Source organism: Lepisma saccharinum, chromosome 7 (assembly GCF_977018435.1).
Source record: "Lepisma saccharinum chromosome 7, izLepSacc3.1, whole genome shotgun sequence".
Taxonomy (NCBI): Eukaryota; Metazoa; Arthropoda; class Insecta; order Zygentoma; family Lepismatidae; genus Lepisma; species Lepisma saccharinum.
In genome coordinates, this window is record NC_139235.1 from 86,516,972 (window position 1) to 86,532,103 (window position 15,132).

Genomic DNA, 15,132 nt, shown 5'->3' on the forward strand with positions numbered 1-15,132 from the left:
GTCTTGGTAAGATAGACAAGACTAAGCTACATTTCAACATGGAGATAATGACTATGTTTACTTGAGTTAATTTCACTGCGTCTTTCACTTCACGATCCATATTTGTGGGTCCACTACCACAGACTAATTACGGTTGTACGTGTGCTGCTGGGGTTCGAGTGTTGAGTCCGTGTCGCTTGCGCCGAGTCATTTGCGCCGAGGGTTTTTATGGGTCCATTTCCGCCGCGACATATGTCAAGACCTTCCTTGATGGGTTTTCCCACAATCCGGAGTGTCATTATCGCCGCGCGCACGTATGTTTATGACGTTGCCAAGCTGCAGCTGTGTTTATCTTCGATTGACAAGGAAGGTGATTGGTAAATGAATATAAGATGAAAGTATATATGAGGGATATTGCAAAATTAGTATTTATGTAAAACTGACACTTGAGAGAGGACAAGATGGCTGAGAATATGGAAATGATAGAAACAACGCGTGGAAAGAATTCAAATAACGTTTGTATTGTTGTTGTGCAAGTGTATCGAAATATTGTGTTTATATATACGTAGCTATTACTTATATAATGTTTGCAAAAAAAAAACCACTGTATTTATAATGTTTTTGACGATTTTATGTTGTGTATAATAATTAAGTGTGTGTAATAGACTGGCACATTTATGTTGCTTCCAAAGTGTACATTTACGTAGTACTTGTAGAATGCTTGCAATATTTTAACAATACTGTATTTACAATGTTTTTTTTTTTACGATTAACGATAACTGATTAATAGTTAATAGGCTGATGCTGATTTATGTTTTTGTATTGTGGAATAAAATTGATACAAGTAATCGTGTGTAACGTCTTTTGAAATAATTAAAGAAAAGTCATATTTGACTCTTTGGATAGGTTTAACTTCTCAGTGTAAACACAGCTGTGCAACGTCATAAACACAAGTTTGATTTTATGTTTTAAGTCTACTTTATGCACTATGCACCATATGCCCAAAAACACACTTGCGCGCGGCGGTGATGACACTCTGGATTGTGGGAAAACCAGCCAAGGAAGGTCTTGACATATGTCACGGCGGAAATGAACCGATAAGAATCCTCGGTGCAAATGACTCAGCGCAAACGACACGACTCCTTGAGTGTTACCGCTCCTTTTGCCGGTTCGAGCGGTATTCGCTAGAGAGAAGCTCTGAGTTGCGTACGTCATCCGTGCGAACTATTTGCGAAATCCTCTCCCTGCAGAACTCTACCATGAACTATAGGTGATAGTAGAAGAGAGGATGGATGTGCAAGTAGGGAGAGCACGGATATCGAGTGAAGAGAAGACGAGACATGGAACCGTTTCTATTGGTAGCGCGTGATAGACGTGAGTACGAGCTGTTATGTGGATCATTTACAATGAAGCAAGCTGTGGGTGTTAAGTTGCCAGTGGATTTTTTCGATATTTCGGTGGAAATGTCAACGAAGGAAGAACTTGTGGTTTTCGAGTTTAACAGGCTTATGGTAGCTAAAGGATGAAGCACTGGTGTTGAGGAAATTGATAGTGATTTCGGCATAATTCAGAGTCACAAGTAGGAAAGAGTCACTTCCAGAGTCCATCAGAGTGAAGATGACAGGGGTGGGCGCAGTTGGGCAAGTACACACCCAACTAGCTTCTTTGCCTTAGGCGATTCCACGAAAATCCTTTCAGTATCCAGAGAAAACAGAGTTGCTAATTTGTTAACAATTGAAGTGTCGTAAAGTAATTGTAAAAGTACTGTTGGTAATGTTACTTCTATTGCAAAAATAGAACTCAATTACAGTTACAGCTACTTACTTTATAAAGTAACTAGTTACAATCCCTGAAAAAACATAATAACTGTTACTTTCAAACACTCTTTAAAAGTTGGTCTGCCAATTTGTATCTCAGATGCAAATCCAAATTCGCCATTTGTTTATGGTAAATACTGGATAAAAATGCTATCATCAGCTGTTTCTTGCGGCACACGATCTTCTTTACGCATCTGGACGGAATGCTTCGTGTTGAACACTTTCCACGGAAGTCGAACCAACAGAAAATAGATCATTTCAGCACCACTGATGAAACTAAAGCCTAGAAATAGGCTTAGAAATCCCCCACAGTTAGCTGAAAAAAGAATCAAATATAAGATTATTGAAATTGGTATACATAAAAAAATATTAATGCTAATGATATCTGTATGTATTTTTAAAAAAATGTTGCAACTACCAACTAGCATAACATAACAATGCATGTTTAATACATTCGTTTCTTAATCAATAGGTACTGTTTTTTATTGCTTAATTTCATTCACTGTTGGTTTACTTATTTCGAACAAATTTTATGAAACGCCATTTTATTAGTGGCGATGTGCTTTCTGTTCTAGTTTATGTTCAGAATTTGTCCTTAATATACTAGCAACAATTTCCTTCACTTTGTATACATACACCAACAGAATATGACAGGGTGGTGAAACGGGTATACAAAAAATAAAGCTCATATGTTTGAGAGCTGCAAGACAAGAACAAATATTTCTCACATGTTTTATTGTTAAATGCATATTTATGTAAAACTAAAATACATTCATGTACGTAATTTTAAACTAATAATTTAACTATGTAGACTTATTTCATAATAGAGTATGAAAGGATCTAGAAATGGTTGCATGAACTTTAAAAACTTCAAAGCTTGAAAACTTTATGGACTTCTATTCGGCTAAAAATCTCATCCAAAATATTTTACTGTCAGTCACGATTTGACCACTAGTGATATAAGGAATCAATATTATATCGAATAAATCGATTTGAATTCACTTACCAAGAACTTCTGTCGGTCCGAAAACCTCTCCCCTCTGCATCGCAACAAACTGCTCTTCTTTGAAGAAGATATTGAGGAATCCATATGTTTTCCTGGAAAGAAGTTTGTTTGAGTTACAATCTATCCTCCATATCCGACAACTTATCTACTGAAATATAGTGCGTATTACAGTTGGAAAATATACATTTTCTTTTAATTGCAAGGTATAATTTTTTGTCCTAAAGTAGCACTTATTGTTCTGTTTATATATGATCTCTTTAATAGGGTTCCAGAATGTATTGTTATTTTGAGTGTTGTGTATAATTGTATGTGTGCTGCTGCAATACCGGGTTCGAGTCCCGGTATGGGCATTCTTTTTGAATGCCTCTTCCTTATTTTCATCTAACCATCTTCATTGTAACAATCAGCCAAAAATTACGAACACAATAAAAATTCACAATACGAGATAGACTTTGTAAAATCGCATAATTAACTATGAGACTTATTCATTCATACCAAGCGGATATCTACCATAGGTTATAACTTTTGTTTACCGAAAAATGCAAAGTTAATCCATTGAAGTCCCCCAATATGACGCCAGGGGTACCGGGTTCGGATCCTGGCCTGGGCATGGATGTTTGTGAGTGTCTATTCATCAATTTCGTCATATCATCACTCATCCTCATCTTCGCAAATTAGCCAAAAGTAGCACAAAAAGCGAAGTAAAATAAATCAATTCAATCAATCAAGTGTTAATGTCCCAGCTTTGAACTTGTGCAGCGTGTTTGCATACAGTCAGAATAACGTTTCGTTTCTTTTCGAGGGCTCTTGGTGCCATAAGAAACATTTGTTTACGCTGTGAAAGTTTGGGCGCTGAGACAGTGCAACAGTTGCTACTATATACTATTATGGGACTTCACAGGACACCGAGAACCAGACAATTCTCCTAACATACGAGAAAGAATGGGCTGCTTTAAGATTTGCTATGGGGACGAGACGAAAATTGGCGGAGCCCGGTACCCCATTTCGATACCACCCTAGGCAGGGTAATTTAGCCAAAATTTAAGTCAATTTTATGCTCAGATAGGGACTGAATCTAGAGTTTAAAGTGGGATTCGATCGACTGCGTGACTCCACGGAGGGCCCAATGTGGGATATCTTGATTACGAGGCCTGCGACGCCAAGGGTCTCGGGTTCGAATCCCGCTCGGGCTTGGTTGTTTGTGAATGTCCATTCATCAATTTCATTATTTCATCACTCATCCCCATCTTCGCAAATTAGCCAAGAGGCACAAGACGCGAAGTAAAATAAACTAAATCACTCAATCAATCAATCAACTGATTACGAGGCGACAACGTTACCCACTACCTCATCGCGCAGGTTCGATGTTTTATTTAAAGTAGTAGTATTGATGATACTATAAACTCGAGAAAGGAAGAGCTTCTCTCCAGCAGATTTGCTACACTTAAATCAAGCTCAACATGCCTACATGAGCTTTTTGCTCTAGTGTGGAACCCTAGTCTAACCCAAGAATTTTGGAAAAATGCCCTCGGGAATTTTTCAGAAAGGAAGAGCTCCCTTAGATTGATTTGTCTATACTTAAAACTCTTATCATCTTATTGTTTATAGTATGTTTTTCTGTCAAAATCCCAGGAATCTTGAAGTGATATTTATTGAGTTCTAAGAGCCAGTAGAGTGTGGTGCATGGTTTTTATTGCCTTGTAATCAGGAGGTTTTTGGGTTTGAGTCCTCATAAAATCTGATGGCAAAATGTTATTATTATTGTCTTGTAATCAGGAGGCTTTTGGGTTTGAGTCCTGAGAGATGTGGCATTCCATATGTGAGATTTTGAGAATAATTTTGTTTTGTTGATAGCCCCCAGATCTTAAACCTGGTAAAAAATGTTGTACAACAGAGCAAAATTATTCTCCATTAAGAATCACCAGAGTTTTGTTATCTGGGTAAAATATCAGCTCAACAATACGGGCAAAATTGCCTGATCAATACAATAGAATGGAGGTCAAGTAAACATAATTAATTATTTCCATATTCTTTCCAATCTTTTGATCAGTCCCATGTTTCGGCCAACAATTAATCATGCTTGCCTGGGAAATTATATTTCTTGTATGCTAGCAGATATAATCTGTATTGTGTCCTTTCAGAGTTATTCATCATCAAAGAGTAATTGCCTTCTTTCTGTATGCCTGAGTGATTATATCTGTTGATATTACCTGCACTGTGCCTTTTCCGAGGGAAATTACATGTCATTTGTCATGGAACTCAAAGAGAAATCCTTATCTGTACTGTGCCCCCTTTCAGGGACCATTCATCATATTGAGGAAATTCCTGGATATTGTCATGCAAACCGAATAGCAGGTTTGGTCTTGTTGCACACAAGTCTTTAACTTACAGAATAATCATTGCAATATTTCTGTATTTCAGCTTTTGGCTGTGTTTTGAGTAGGTAAAAGCTTTTTCTGCTACGAGCAGAGGTGCTATAAAATGGGTAGGTAATATATTTTCTGACGGTAAAGTATTGTTTTATATCCAAAGGGCCTCTGTGTTTGAATCGGATCTCTAGAATTGCTCTGTGACCCGCTCATTTCTTACATCATAAACATATGATTTTTCACCTATGAGAATGACACTACATATGGTGTCGTCGGGTAATGCCTCGTGGAATTCACAGATAATTTTAATGTTTGTCCTGTCATTTACCACAACCTGTTTCCTTTTTGAAGTGTTGATGACAAACATGGGTCTCCGTGCTTTGAATTCATCTGGTGTGTAATACATATCAGTACTGCCAGTAGTGACCCTTTTGAAAGCCGAAAATGCCTCATATAATTTGAGAAAATCATCCTTGGACATGTCTAAATTATAATTTTCTCTAGGAAAAACCTCATTTCTGCCATTTTTAAGATATATGTTCTTGATGTTGCAGTTATCAAATCTACTTGAATTTTTTTCCTGATTGTTGTGTCTCCCAGTCTGAAACAGTACCACCACAAAATCAGGCATGTCGTATTGTATGCTGGAGAATGAATTTGTGGCATCAAATTCATAATAGGTACCAGTGGCGGGCTTCTGTACGCATTGATATGTGTAAAATTGCAGAGGAACCTGTGGATTTTTTATTATATCAGCTTTGTATTTCAGAGCATAACTGGCCTCATATTCAACAACAGGGATTCTTAACTCCATAGTCTGAATAATGCATTTGCCTGCATCAGGTAAGGTATTAGGCAGAGCTTCTCCTGTAGAATTTAATGTGCTGTACCTCATCAAAGCATTATTATCATTTGCAGCTCTTCTAAATGTAATTCTTAACCCGCCCTTCCACATAATTTCTTTGTAATCCGAGAAGAATCCTGGCAACAGGCGCATGGGGAACAGCACTGTGTGGTTCTTGGTTAATATCTTATCACCAGCTTCAAATCCACCGATTTTGTAGTAAGAAGCCTCGGTTTTGGATAATTTTAGAGTGGCCAAAGCTGTGGAGGTAATGCCGGGATAATCTACTCTGTTTATAACAACGCCATGCTTTCTGATCTCAATTTCAGAGAACAGATGCGGCACAAAATTGTCTACAAGTCTTATATTTGAATTTGCCGGATAATCTGTTCCATCGAGCTTTACAACATCAAATTTGATGTATAGATCTGCTCTGTGGGGGTGTATAAATCCATCCCCTACATCAAGATCAACCTCAATCTCTGTGTTGGGTTGATTTAAATTTGCAAATGTCCTCCTGTTTGGGGGGAATGATTGTAGCTCATAACTCTCAATATTTTCCATTGTATGTATTTTTATTTAAATGTTAATCTCTATGATAGCAGTTGTTGTGGCTCCAGCAAAATCAACTAATTCTTCTTTTTCATTAGTGACCATCAATTCAATATAATCTATTCTATTATGGCACACAGGAAAATATAATGTTGGGGATGGATTGTAGATGATTGGCTCCATGAATTCGGAATTAGGTTTGAATGTTGCAATGATGCCGGTTTGTTTGTGAGTGCCTATGCCATTTGATTTGGTGATCATACCCTCAGCCACATTACAGTGAATATTCAGAGTCTCTATGGCTAAGAATTTAGGTATATTAATAGCAGTGTGTTTGATGGCCGCTTCAAGTTTTGTGTTGTTCTCAAAGCCTAACAGCTCTCCTATAGTACCCAGATCCACTGTCTCTGTAGCAGATACAATCTCTACTCTGTGAGTGACAGAATTTTGACTTAACACTACACCTCTGGGTAATTGAGCATTTAGAGTGGAAAGATTATATTGCCCTGGAGTGATGACAATTTTTTGATCCCCTACTGCAATTGTGTTGTTGTGGTGTGTAATATTAGGGATTAGGTACATGCCGTAAAATGCTCTGAGAGCTATTGTTTTGGGATACACTATATCATCATGTAATTTGAGTTTCAATATTGAATTTTGGCTGGTGAGATGGAATACCCCCATGATGTTTCAGATACCACAAGGCCTTTTGAAAATTTTCAATTGATGGTTTATTTATTTGAGACATGTATCTGAGAACAGATAAGCACAAATGTCCACAATTAACATCTTTGAAGTTCTGAACACGGGCATTATTGTAATAAAGATTAGCTGATTTTAAATATTTTATTAAATTTTCAGGAGGAACACCTCCAAATGAATCAAACACAAATGCCTCATTGTTTAAATATTTAAGATAACAAATCCAGTGAGTGCCCTGATTTTTGTACTTATCCAAATTAACAATGCCACACTCTTTGTTGAGTGGTTGTTCTGGTAAAGAATCAGACATGTACACACCTCTAAAATGTTTGATGCCCAGTGGCTTGATTAAAGCTTCAATATCTTGGTTTGTAAGCGGCTCTTGTTTTTTTAAACTTATTCATGGCTCTCTTAACACCTTTGCCTTTTTTCTCCATGGCCAGGTTATGGCGCCTCTGCTCATCTAATTCTGCCTTATTCTTCTTGGCATCTATTACTGTTTTTGCTATGGCAGCTGATCCCCCAGCCAAGCTCCCAACAGCCCCGAGAGCAGCTAAGATGGCCGGGATAGTAAATATGAAACCCCCCACATGTGATTTTTTTCTTGATTGCTGTAATTTTTTTAATTGGGGGGGTGCTAAGCAACAATTTCATACCATGGCCCTTTGCAAGACAAGAGCTTTTTTTCTTGCGCTGCTTTTTGGTCAAAAGACTATCAATAGTTTTAAGAGATTTGAGACCTGCATAAGGTATTTGATACATAACACCCTTGGCCTTCATTGTAGGTTTATTATATACATGTTCACAAACCCCACCCCAGTTTTTGTTTGGTGCTCATAGCTATGGTGGTTCCCAATGCTGATATTCTCTCACTTAAAGAAGCATCTTTGCTTACAAATCTACCAAATGCAGCCTCTTCTAATTTCTTGTCTGCAACATGTCTCTTGTCAAGATCAGAATGTGTGTTGTATGCTATGTCATGGTCTCTACAAGCAGCATCTAGGGGATTTACACCAGGATCACCTCTGTTTAATCTATGATCCAGTTTTGTGCCTGGACCACAATACTGATAGCCTGGAATGTGTAGTTCAAATGGCAGCTTGTTTATAATGTCATTAACAAGCCCCCGGCCCTCAGAAATATTCCAAAATTTAGGTGGTAGAGTATTAATAATTTTTATGAGATATCCAATCCCCTTAGGGTCATTCACTATAAAATTAGACAATTTTGTGCTTATCATGTCCATAATTCCAACTTTTTCATTGTAAAAATTGTGGTTGCCAGCATTTTCCTCCCCAGCTATCACCAGCAACCTATCTACAAGTTTCCTGACATCATCAACCCACACAAATTCTTTAGGCAGGGTGTTGTATTGTTTGATTCCACTGCCTGTCTTGATCTGTGACCATATGGGCTTGATTAAATTATTGTATTTTGCCCCACTGCTCGACTTAACCCTTTTTTGTGTGGGATCATTGTTCTGGTATAGAGCATCTGATTTTATTAATATTTCTTTGTAATGTTCATAATCTTGATCTGTATAGCTGCCAGGCCTTTTCCTAGTCATCAGTTCCCACAACCCAGGTGTGCCGAGATACTTAACAAAACCACCTTTTTCTCCGAGACGAGATTCTGAATAAACAATTATATCATCCCCCATAAATGTTACTCTGAAATTGCCAATTCTATGTATGATGCTCCCATCAAGCTCTGTGTCCGCATATAAGCCAAACACCTCATCTTTGTTGTCTTTAGGTGTGGTTAAATATTTTTGAGCAAGAAGACCCAATTCAATAGGATCCTGAGTAGCTTCAATTCTTCTAGGAGCAATAGGACTAGGTGTATGAATACTGGAAAGTGGGGTGAATGGATAATCTAATATGTTCCTAGCAGCTACAGGTACAAGCTCTGTGATCAAATCTTGATTTTGCTCTGTAACAGTTTTGATATTCTTACCTAAATTATTAATAGCATCAATTACAGGCTGTTCTGTTTGTTTGTGTTTTTCATAAATTCCTCGGTTCTCTGATTTCCATCCCTTAAATCTTTTTACAAGATAATCTCTTAACTTAAGATCATCAATAATTGGCCTTTTCATGTTTATTTATTTATATTTCAACGTCTAGAAAATCGTTGATTTTATTTCTGTATTTGCCAGTATTAGGTGTTCTTGTCATATCAATTGTGACAAACCCATAACTGTCCTGGTTCCAGCACCTGCTGCAAAACTTGGAAAAATCATTGTAGCTCAAGTCCCCACCTACATATTCATCATGTATGTGTTTGAGGTTGGTATGATCTTGATGAAACACACATATAAAATTGCTGTTGTCTCGGATCAGCTGCTTCGGTATTTTTGAAAAAGTCTGTGCCAGGTAGAAACAATCAATGTTTTTGTGCCGGCCCTGTGTAAAGAAATTTCTAATCTTGTTTTGATTATCCAGTATAATGTCATCAAACACAACAACAGAATTATCGAGACATTCATCAAGTGGCTTAACATCTGATTCAAAAGTGGCAATATCCAATCCATCATATAGCTTCATCAGCTGCTGATATTTTAATTGTTCCAAGCTCTTAGAAAAAACATACAAGTGCCTGTTTTTCCAGTCTAACCAGTTGGGTGCCAATAAAAAATTATCAACCATTAGTGTAGTTTTACCACAAGCAGATGGCCCAACAATAAGACACCTAATATTATCAGGCAGCAAGTTGCCATTTCTCTTATTCTGTTGTTCAGGTTCTGGCAGCCTTTTTATAACATCCCAGGTGCTCATATTATCACTTTGTCTGCATCGATCCAGCTGTTTTCCGGATGACCCAGCCATTTGACAAGTAACTTGTTGCCTTTTCTGCGGATGATTTTTTCTATGAGATATGTGTCAGGCTGTTTAGTTTTGCTGAGTTCTTGTTCATAAAACCTGCCTTTGAGAATTTCTCCTCGGTGATCTTTTATTATATATGTGTTAAGGGTCCCGGGTTTAACTTGAACTACTGTAAATAATTCGGTGCTCCAGTTTCTTGTAAAGCCTCTCTTGAATAAGTGCTTATATTTGCTGATTCTTACTTGATCACCCACCCTGAATTTGGCCTTTCTTGTTGTTGGCTGGTATCTAGGATAATAAACAGTCCTGATCAATTTTTGCTCATCAGATGAAGTTACTTCAGAGGGTTTCATGTTGATTGTGGAATGGACCGAGTTGTTATATTTATGTAGAAGTTCTGGAAGAATATTAATCCATTTATAATTACCTTGGAGGGTAAATTGTTTATACATAAGATTTTTTAAGGTTCTGTTGAATCTCTCTACAATTGAGGCTTTGAGATCACTGTAACTCGAGTAATGTTTTATTGCCTGGCTTTTAATAAATTGTTGAAACACAGAATTATAAAATTCTTTGCCATTATCTGTTTGCAAATAGCGCGGGGATCTTCCACTCTGATTGATGATTGTCCTGAAGGCTTCTGTAACACATTTTCCAGTCTTGGATTTGAGTGGCAGAGCCCAGGCAAATTTTGAAAATGTGTCTATCACAGTGAGTAGATACTTGTAGCCCTTGTTGATTTTGTCTAAGTTTTTCAACTGTCCACTTGACAACTCAATCAAGTCGCTCTGCCATAAATCATCTATGCCCTTTGTGACTACTGGCAGTCTCTTATAATTATGTCTGGCTTGTCTGTGTAATTCATCAACAATAATTTGTCTAGACATAATATGTAAACAAGAATATTGCAACTATAGGGTGTTCAGCAGCTGATACTACAGGATTTTCTAAATATAATTTGTCCCCTATTTGTATTTTAAATTCCAGAGTGCCATCATCTTCAGTATAGGCTGTTTCTAATGTATCGGGGTCTGTAAAATCCTCTAACTCTACACTGGTGATTTTCACTTTGTTCTCAGCATTTGTTGTTGATAAGGTAGGGTAGTGGTGTGCCTGTGGTTGAAGCCAATATTTGATCTTGATTGGTCTCAGTGTGCCCCCAACAAAAAACTGGTAATAAAATTGTGCAGGGGACAGCATATATATTTTGCCACCTGGTGTAAATGGTGAATCATATTCTTTGTTGGGGATGCTGTACAATTCAAGAATTACTGTATGTTTTGGATTCTCGATTATGCCTGTTATTTCCTTTTCTGCTGTGAGCAATCTGCTTGTTACAGATTCAAGGTGCTCATTGATGGTCCTAACAACATCATCATGGCCTGGCTTGATTTTTATGTCCACAATAAGTTTCTTGTATTGTTGCACAATCTCTTGAAGCTGGGTGGCAAAAACAGACAGAGCATTTGCTTGATTGGATTCCATGGTTCCTAACTGTTGCTTGATATTAGCTACAATTTGTTGCAAATTTTCAACAACTGCCAATTTTGAATTTTGAGCAGTAAGATCATGGACCTGTCTTCTGATATCCTCAAACAGGGCATGCAGTTCATTAATATGTTGATTGGTTGGTAGAGTGGCCACTGTCTGAGTAAGTTGTTTGATCTCTGCCTGGATATTCTTGATATCTTCTGATTTCAATATGCGATTCACTGCTCTCTTAATATTTTTAAGTTCCTGTGATGTAGGAAGATTTGATACTGTATTTTGCAAAAATTCAAGTGCCAATTTCACATTGTTTAATTCAGAAGCATCAGCCACATTTTGCATAGCATTTTGGAGCAGGGCTATATCTGCCTGAGTGGGTGTGGATTGTTGTAAAATTTCAAGCTTTGTTTGAATATCATCGATCAAGTGATGAAAATGAGATAGCTCAGATTCAGTGTTGAGGTTTTCAAGTTTTGTGATCTGTTGCTGGACACTAACAAGAGTATCTACAATACCGGGCAGGCGAGTTTCTTGTACATTTGCCAAATCACTTTGCACTGCTGCTATTGTACCCTCAAGATGGGTTATGGTACTTTGAATTTTTCCAAAATCTTCATATGTTTCAAGTTGCAGCTTAATGTTGGCAACACTCCGAGTTATTGCACTCAAAGCATCAGAAGATGGCAAGTTGTTCATAAAATTTTCAAGTGTCTCAATTTTTTCTTTAACCTCGGCTATGGCATTGTGCAGAGGATCCAGATTAGGTATCTGGAGTGACTGAATCTGTTCTTTTAGAGTGGAAATGACTAGATCAAAATCTTCTTGTGATTTTATGCTTTTGACAATTGTTTGGAGCTGTGCCTGGACATTATTTATCTGCTCTTCCAGTTGCTGTTTCAATTGCTCGGAGTTGGTAGCCTGGGTCTTAAATTTGGCTTGAAGAGCTGCTACAGCTTCTTCTAAACTTTGAAAATTATCTAATGTGGCCAAGTCAGTATATTTCTGAAGCAGCAATTTGAGTTCAGAATCGATTTTAAGAAGAGGGTCCATGCATTGTGATTGTAAATTTGTAATTTCTAGTTGAAGACTGGCATTGAGTGTGGTTTGTAAAGCTTGTAAATCACTTCTTAATTTCTTGACTCTGACATCAAGCATCAGAATCTCATCACTGTGATCTTCATGTCTTGTATGGCCAAATATATCATTAGGCATTTTGTTTTAGTGGTTATTTATTATAGAGTATCTGATTCTTAATTCTATAAAAAAGGGTATAAGCTTGTCATAAGATCCAGGGACCTCAATATATAAGCAGTCACCAGCAGAAACAGTATATACAGTGCCAGAAACCATGTTTGAGTGCTTAATTCTATAAATATTTCTCCCTATTGAAATCTTGACATCACCCTCAGGGGTTGTAATAAATTGCAATTGCCCACCTACAGGTAATTGGTAATGATTTAAATTATTGTTAAATATGTACAATATTTTACCTGTTTCATCATCAACATCTGTAAGTATGCTGTTCAGATGAATAATTAACAAGCCACTTAGTTTAGACAGCATATCAGAAGAGGGTTGTGGTGTTGGCAGGTCCATAATAGCCTGTTTTTTTTAACCCAAATAAGTTCATAGGCATGTTTATTTATTTCAAATCATGCTCTGTAATTGGGCATTGTTTGCCACTTTTCAAATCACAATGACCCCAAGGTAGAGTATGTATGCAACATGATAAAATGCATCTCTTATCATCATGTGGGTCCAGTGCCACTTTTGTTACAATATTTGTAGTCAGCAAGTGATCCTCACTCTGAATTCTATTTTCTGATGTTCTGATTGAATTCTGGGATTTGATGCAATTTTTATAATCTTCAAATTGGAGATCTTTTTCAACAGTAACTCTGCCAACGCCCTTGGCTTTTTTGGCAGCAGCACCACTACATGTTTTAAAAGTATACACCTTGGCACTTAACCCAGCAAATTCCACAATAACATCACCAAGTGTCTCATCTTTTAACTTGCCAGGCACCTTTTTGTTGTGGTGGTGTTGAATCTTTGTATGTTCACTGGTATCAAAGTATTGAAACAATTCAGGCTGTGACATATCTTGATAAACATCTTCTGTTTGAATATCAAGAATAAAACTATCCGTGTCCATGTACAATAATTTTACACGATCACCATAAAAAGGTTTCAGCACATCATAATACAATATTAACATATGTAATTTGGACAATTCCAATATCACAGCCCCTACATAAATAGGTTTATCAAATTTGATCTTTGTTTTTTTCATGTTGAAAAGTGCCATGTGCTCATCATAAATTCTTCTATAATTGAAGTTGGGCTTTGCAACCAATTTTTTGCTCAGGCTGGGGTCAGTAATTATTTTAACATCGGTATGTTTTCTGTCATTTTCAATAGTTTTGCCATACACTGAATTCACCATCAATTTAAACAAGCCCTTATCAAATTGGCTCTTTGCAGATGTTCGAAGCTCCGTATTTGTATCAATGTATGGTTTCAACCATTCTGAGTGCCTGAACCTTAAGACTTTGCCAATTTTGGTCACTTGAACACCATGTTTCATCAGGAACTGGAGGTTTTTGTAATATGTAACATAACCCTGTTTTGGCTCCAGAGTCATCATGAGCTTCTTCTGTTTAGAGCCAGGTGAGCACTGAACCTCGGAAATTGGGGGCAGATCAGAAAATTTATTGTGCAAATCGTCAGGAATTGTCAGATCAACCTCTAAGAAGAGGCCATAATCACTGTCATCAAAGTCCTGAAGATCTTCAATATTGAAATCTTCAACCCATTCAAGCCCTGCATATGGCAATTTATCCATCATAGCGTGACCATAGAGGCTGTTTGCATCTACATACACTATATAATTTGATGGCCGTGCTGGATCATAATCAGGCATATATTTGTTATTTGCTCTGGCATATCTCTGGGAACATTGCACCATCCCTCCTCTTATACATTTCTCCATAAACAGATACATATCTTGATCGTGGATCAGATCCAATTGCTTTTTGGTGTTGAAAAACGTTGCGGCCCATGCTAGGCCTGGGGCACTGAAAAAATATATTGGATCCAGTCCATAATTTTGCATGGAAGATTTTCTGAATGCCTGCAATATATCAGCTAAGAGGGTCACATCAAGTTTCAAATAAGCCATGTGATAATCACCAAATGTCTTGCATTTTAAATTGTTCCACATCAACTGAGCATGGTGATAATCTTCATCAGTGATTCCAGATCCTCTGATTTTGCTGTAAAACTCTTCTTGTGGTGGCAGGGAACACTCATCAAATTTAGAAAAATCTGTAACATAGTCATATGGATATACACCCTTCCGCCTAATTAATTTCAGGTCCTGATTTGGAAACGAAGCACGTGTGATTTTCAAGTGATCATCAGGTAATTGAGAGGCCAGTGTAGCCAGGCTAGCAGATAAAAATCTGTAAGAATCAAGAAATCTTATGTGAATAGGAACACCATCAACTTTAATTATCTTGCTAATAGATATATATTTCTCATCATTTTC

At 37.3% G+C, this 15,132-nt stretch overlaps 1 protein-coding gene across 2 annotated transcripts in view; it reads right to left on the minus strand.

Annotated features, from left to right (window-relative positions):
* Positions 1-1,452: 1,452 nt before the first annotated feature.
* Positions 1,453-15,132, minus strand: part of LOC145990321 (pickpocket protein 28-like) — a 56,424-nt gene continuing 42,744 nt past the window's right edge. For both annotated transcript variants that reach the window (XM_083126011.1, XM_083126010.1), the window contains 2 exons: positions 2,803-2,894; positions 1,453-2,112 (listed from right to left, as the gene is read on the minus strand). In XM_083126011.1, coding sequence (XP_082982137.1) covers positions 1,922-2,112; positions 2,803-2,894 — 283 coding nt within the window. In that variant the 3' untranslated portion in view covers positions 1,453-1,921. The remainder of the gene's footprint in view (positions 2,113-2,802; positions 2,895-15,132) is intronic.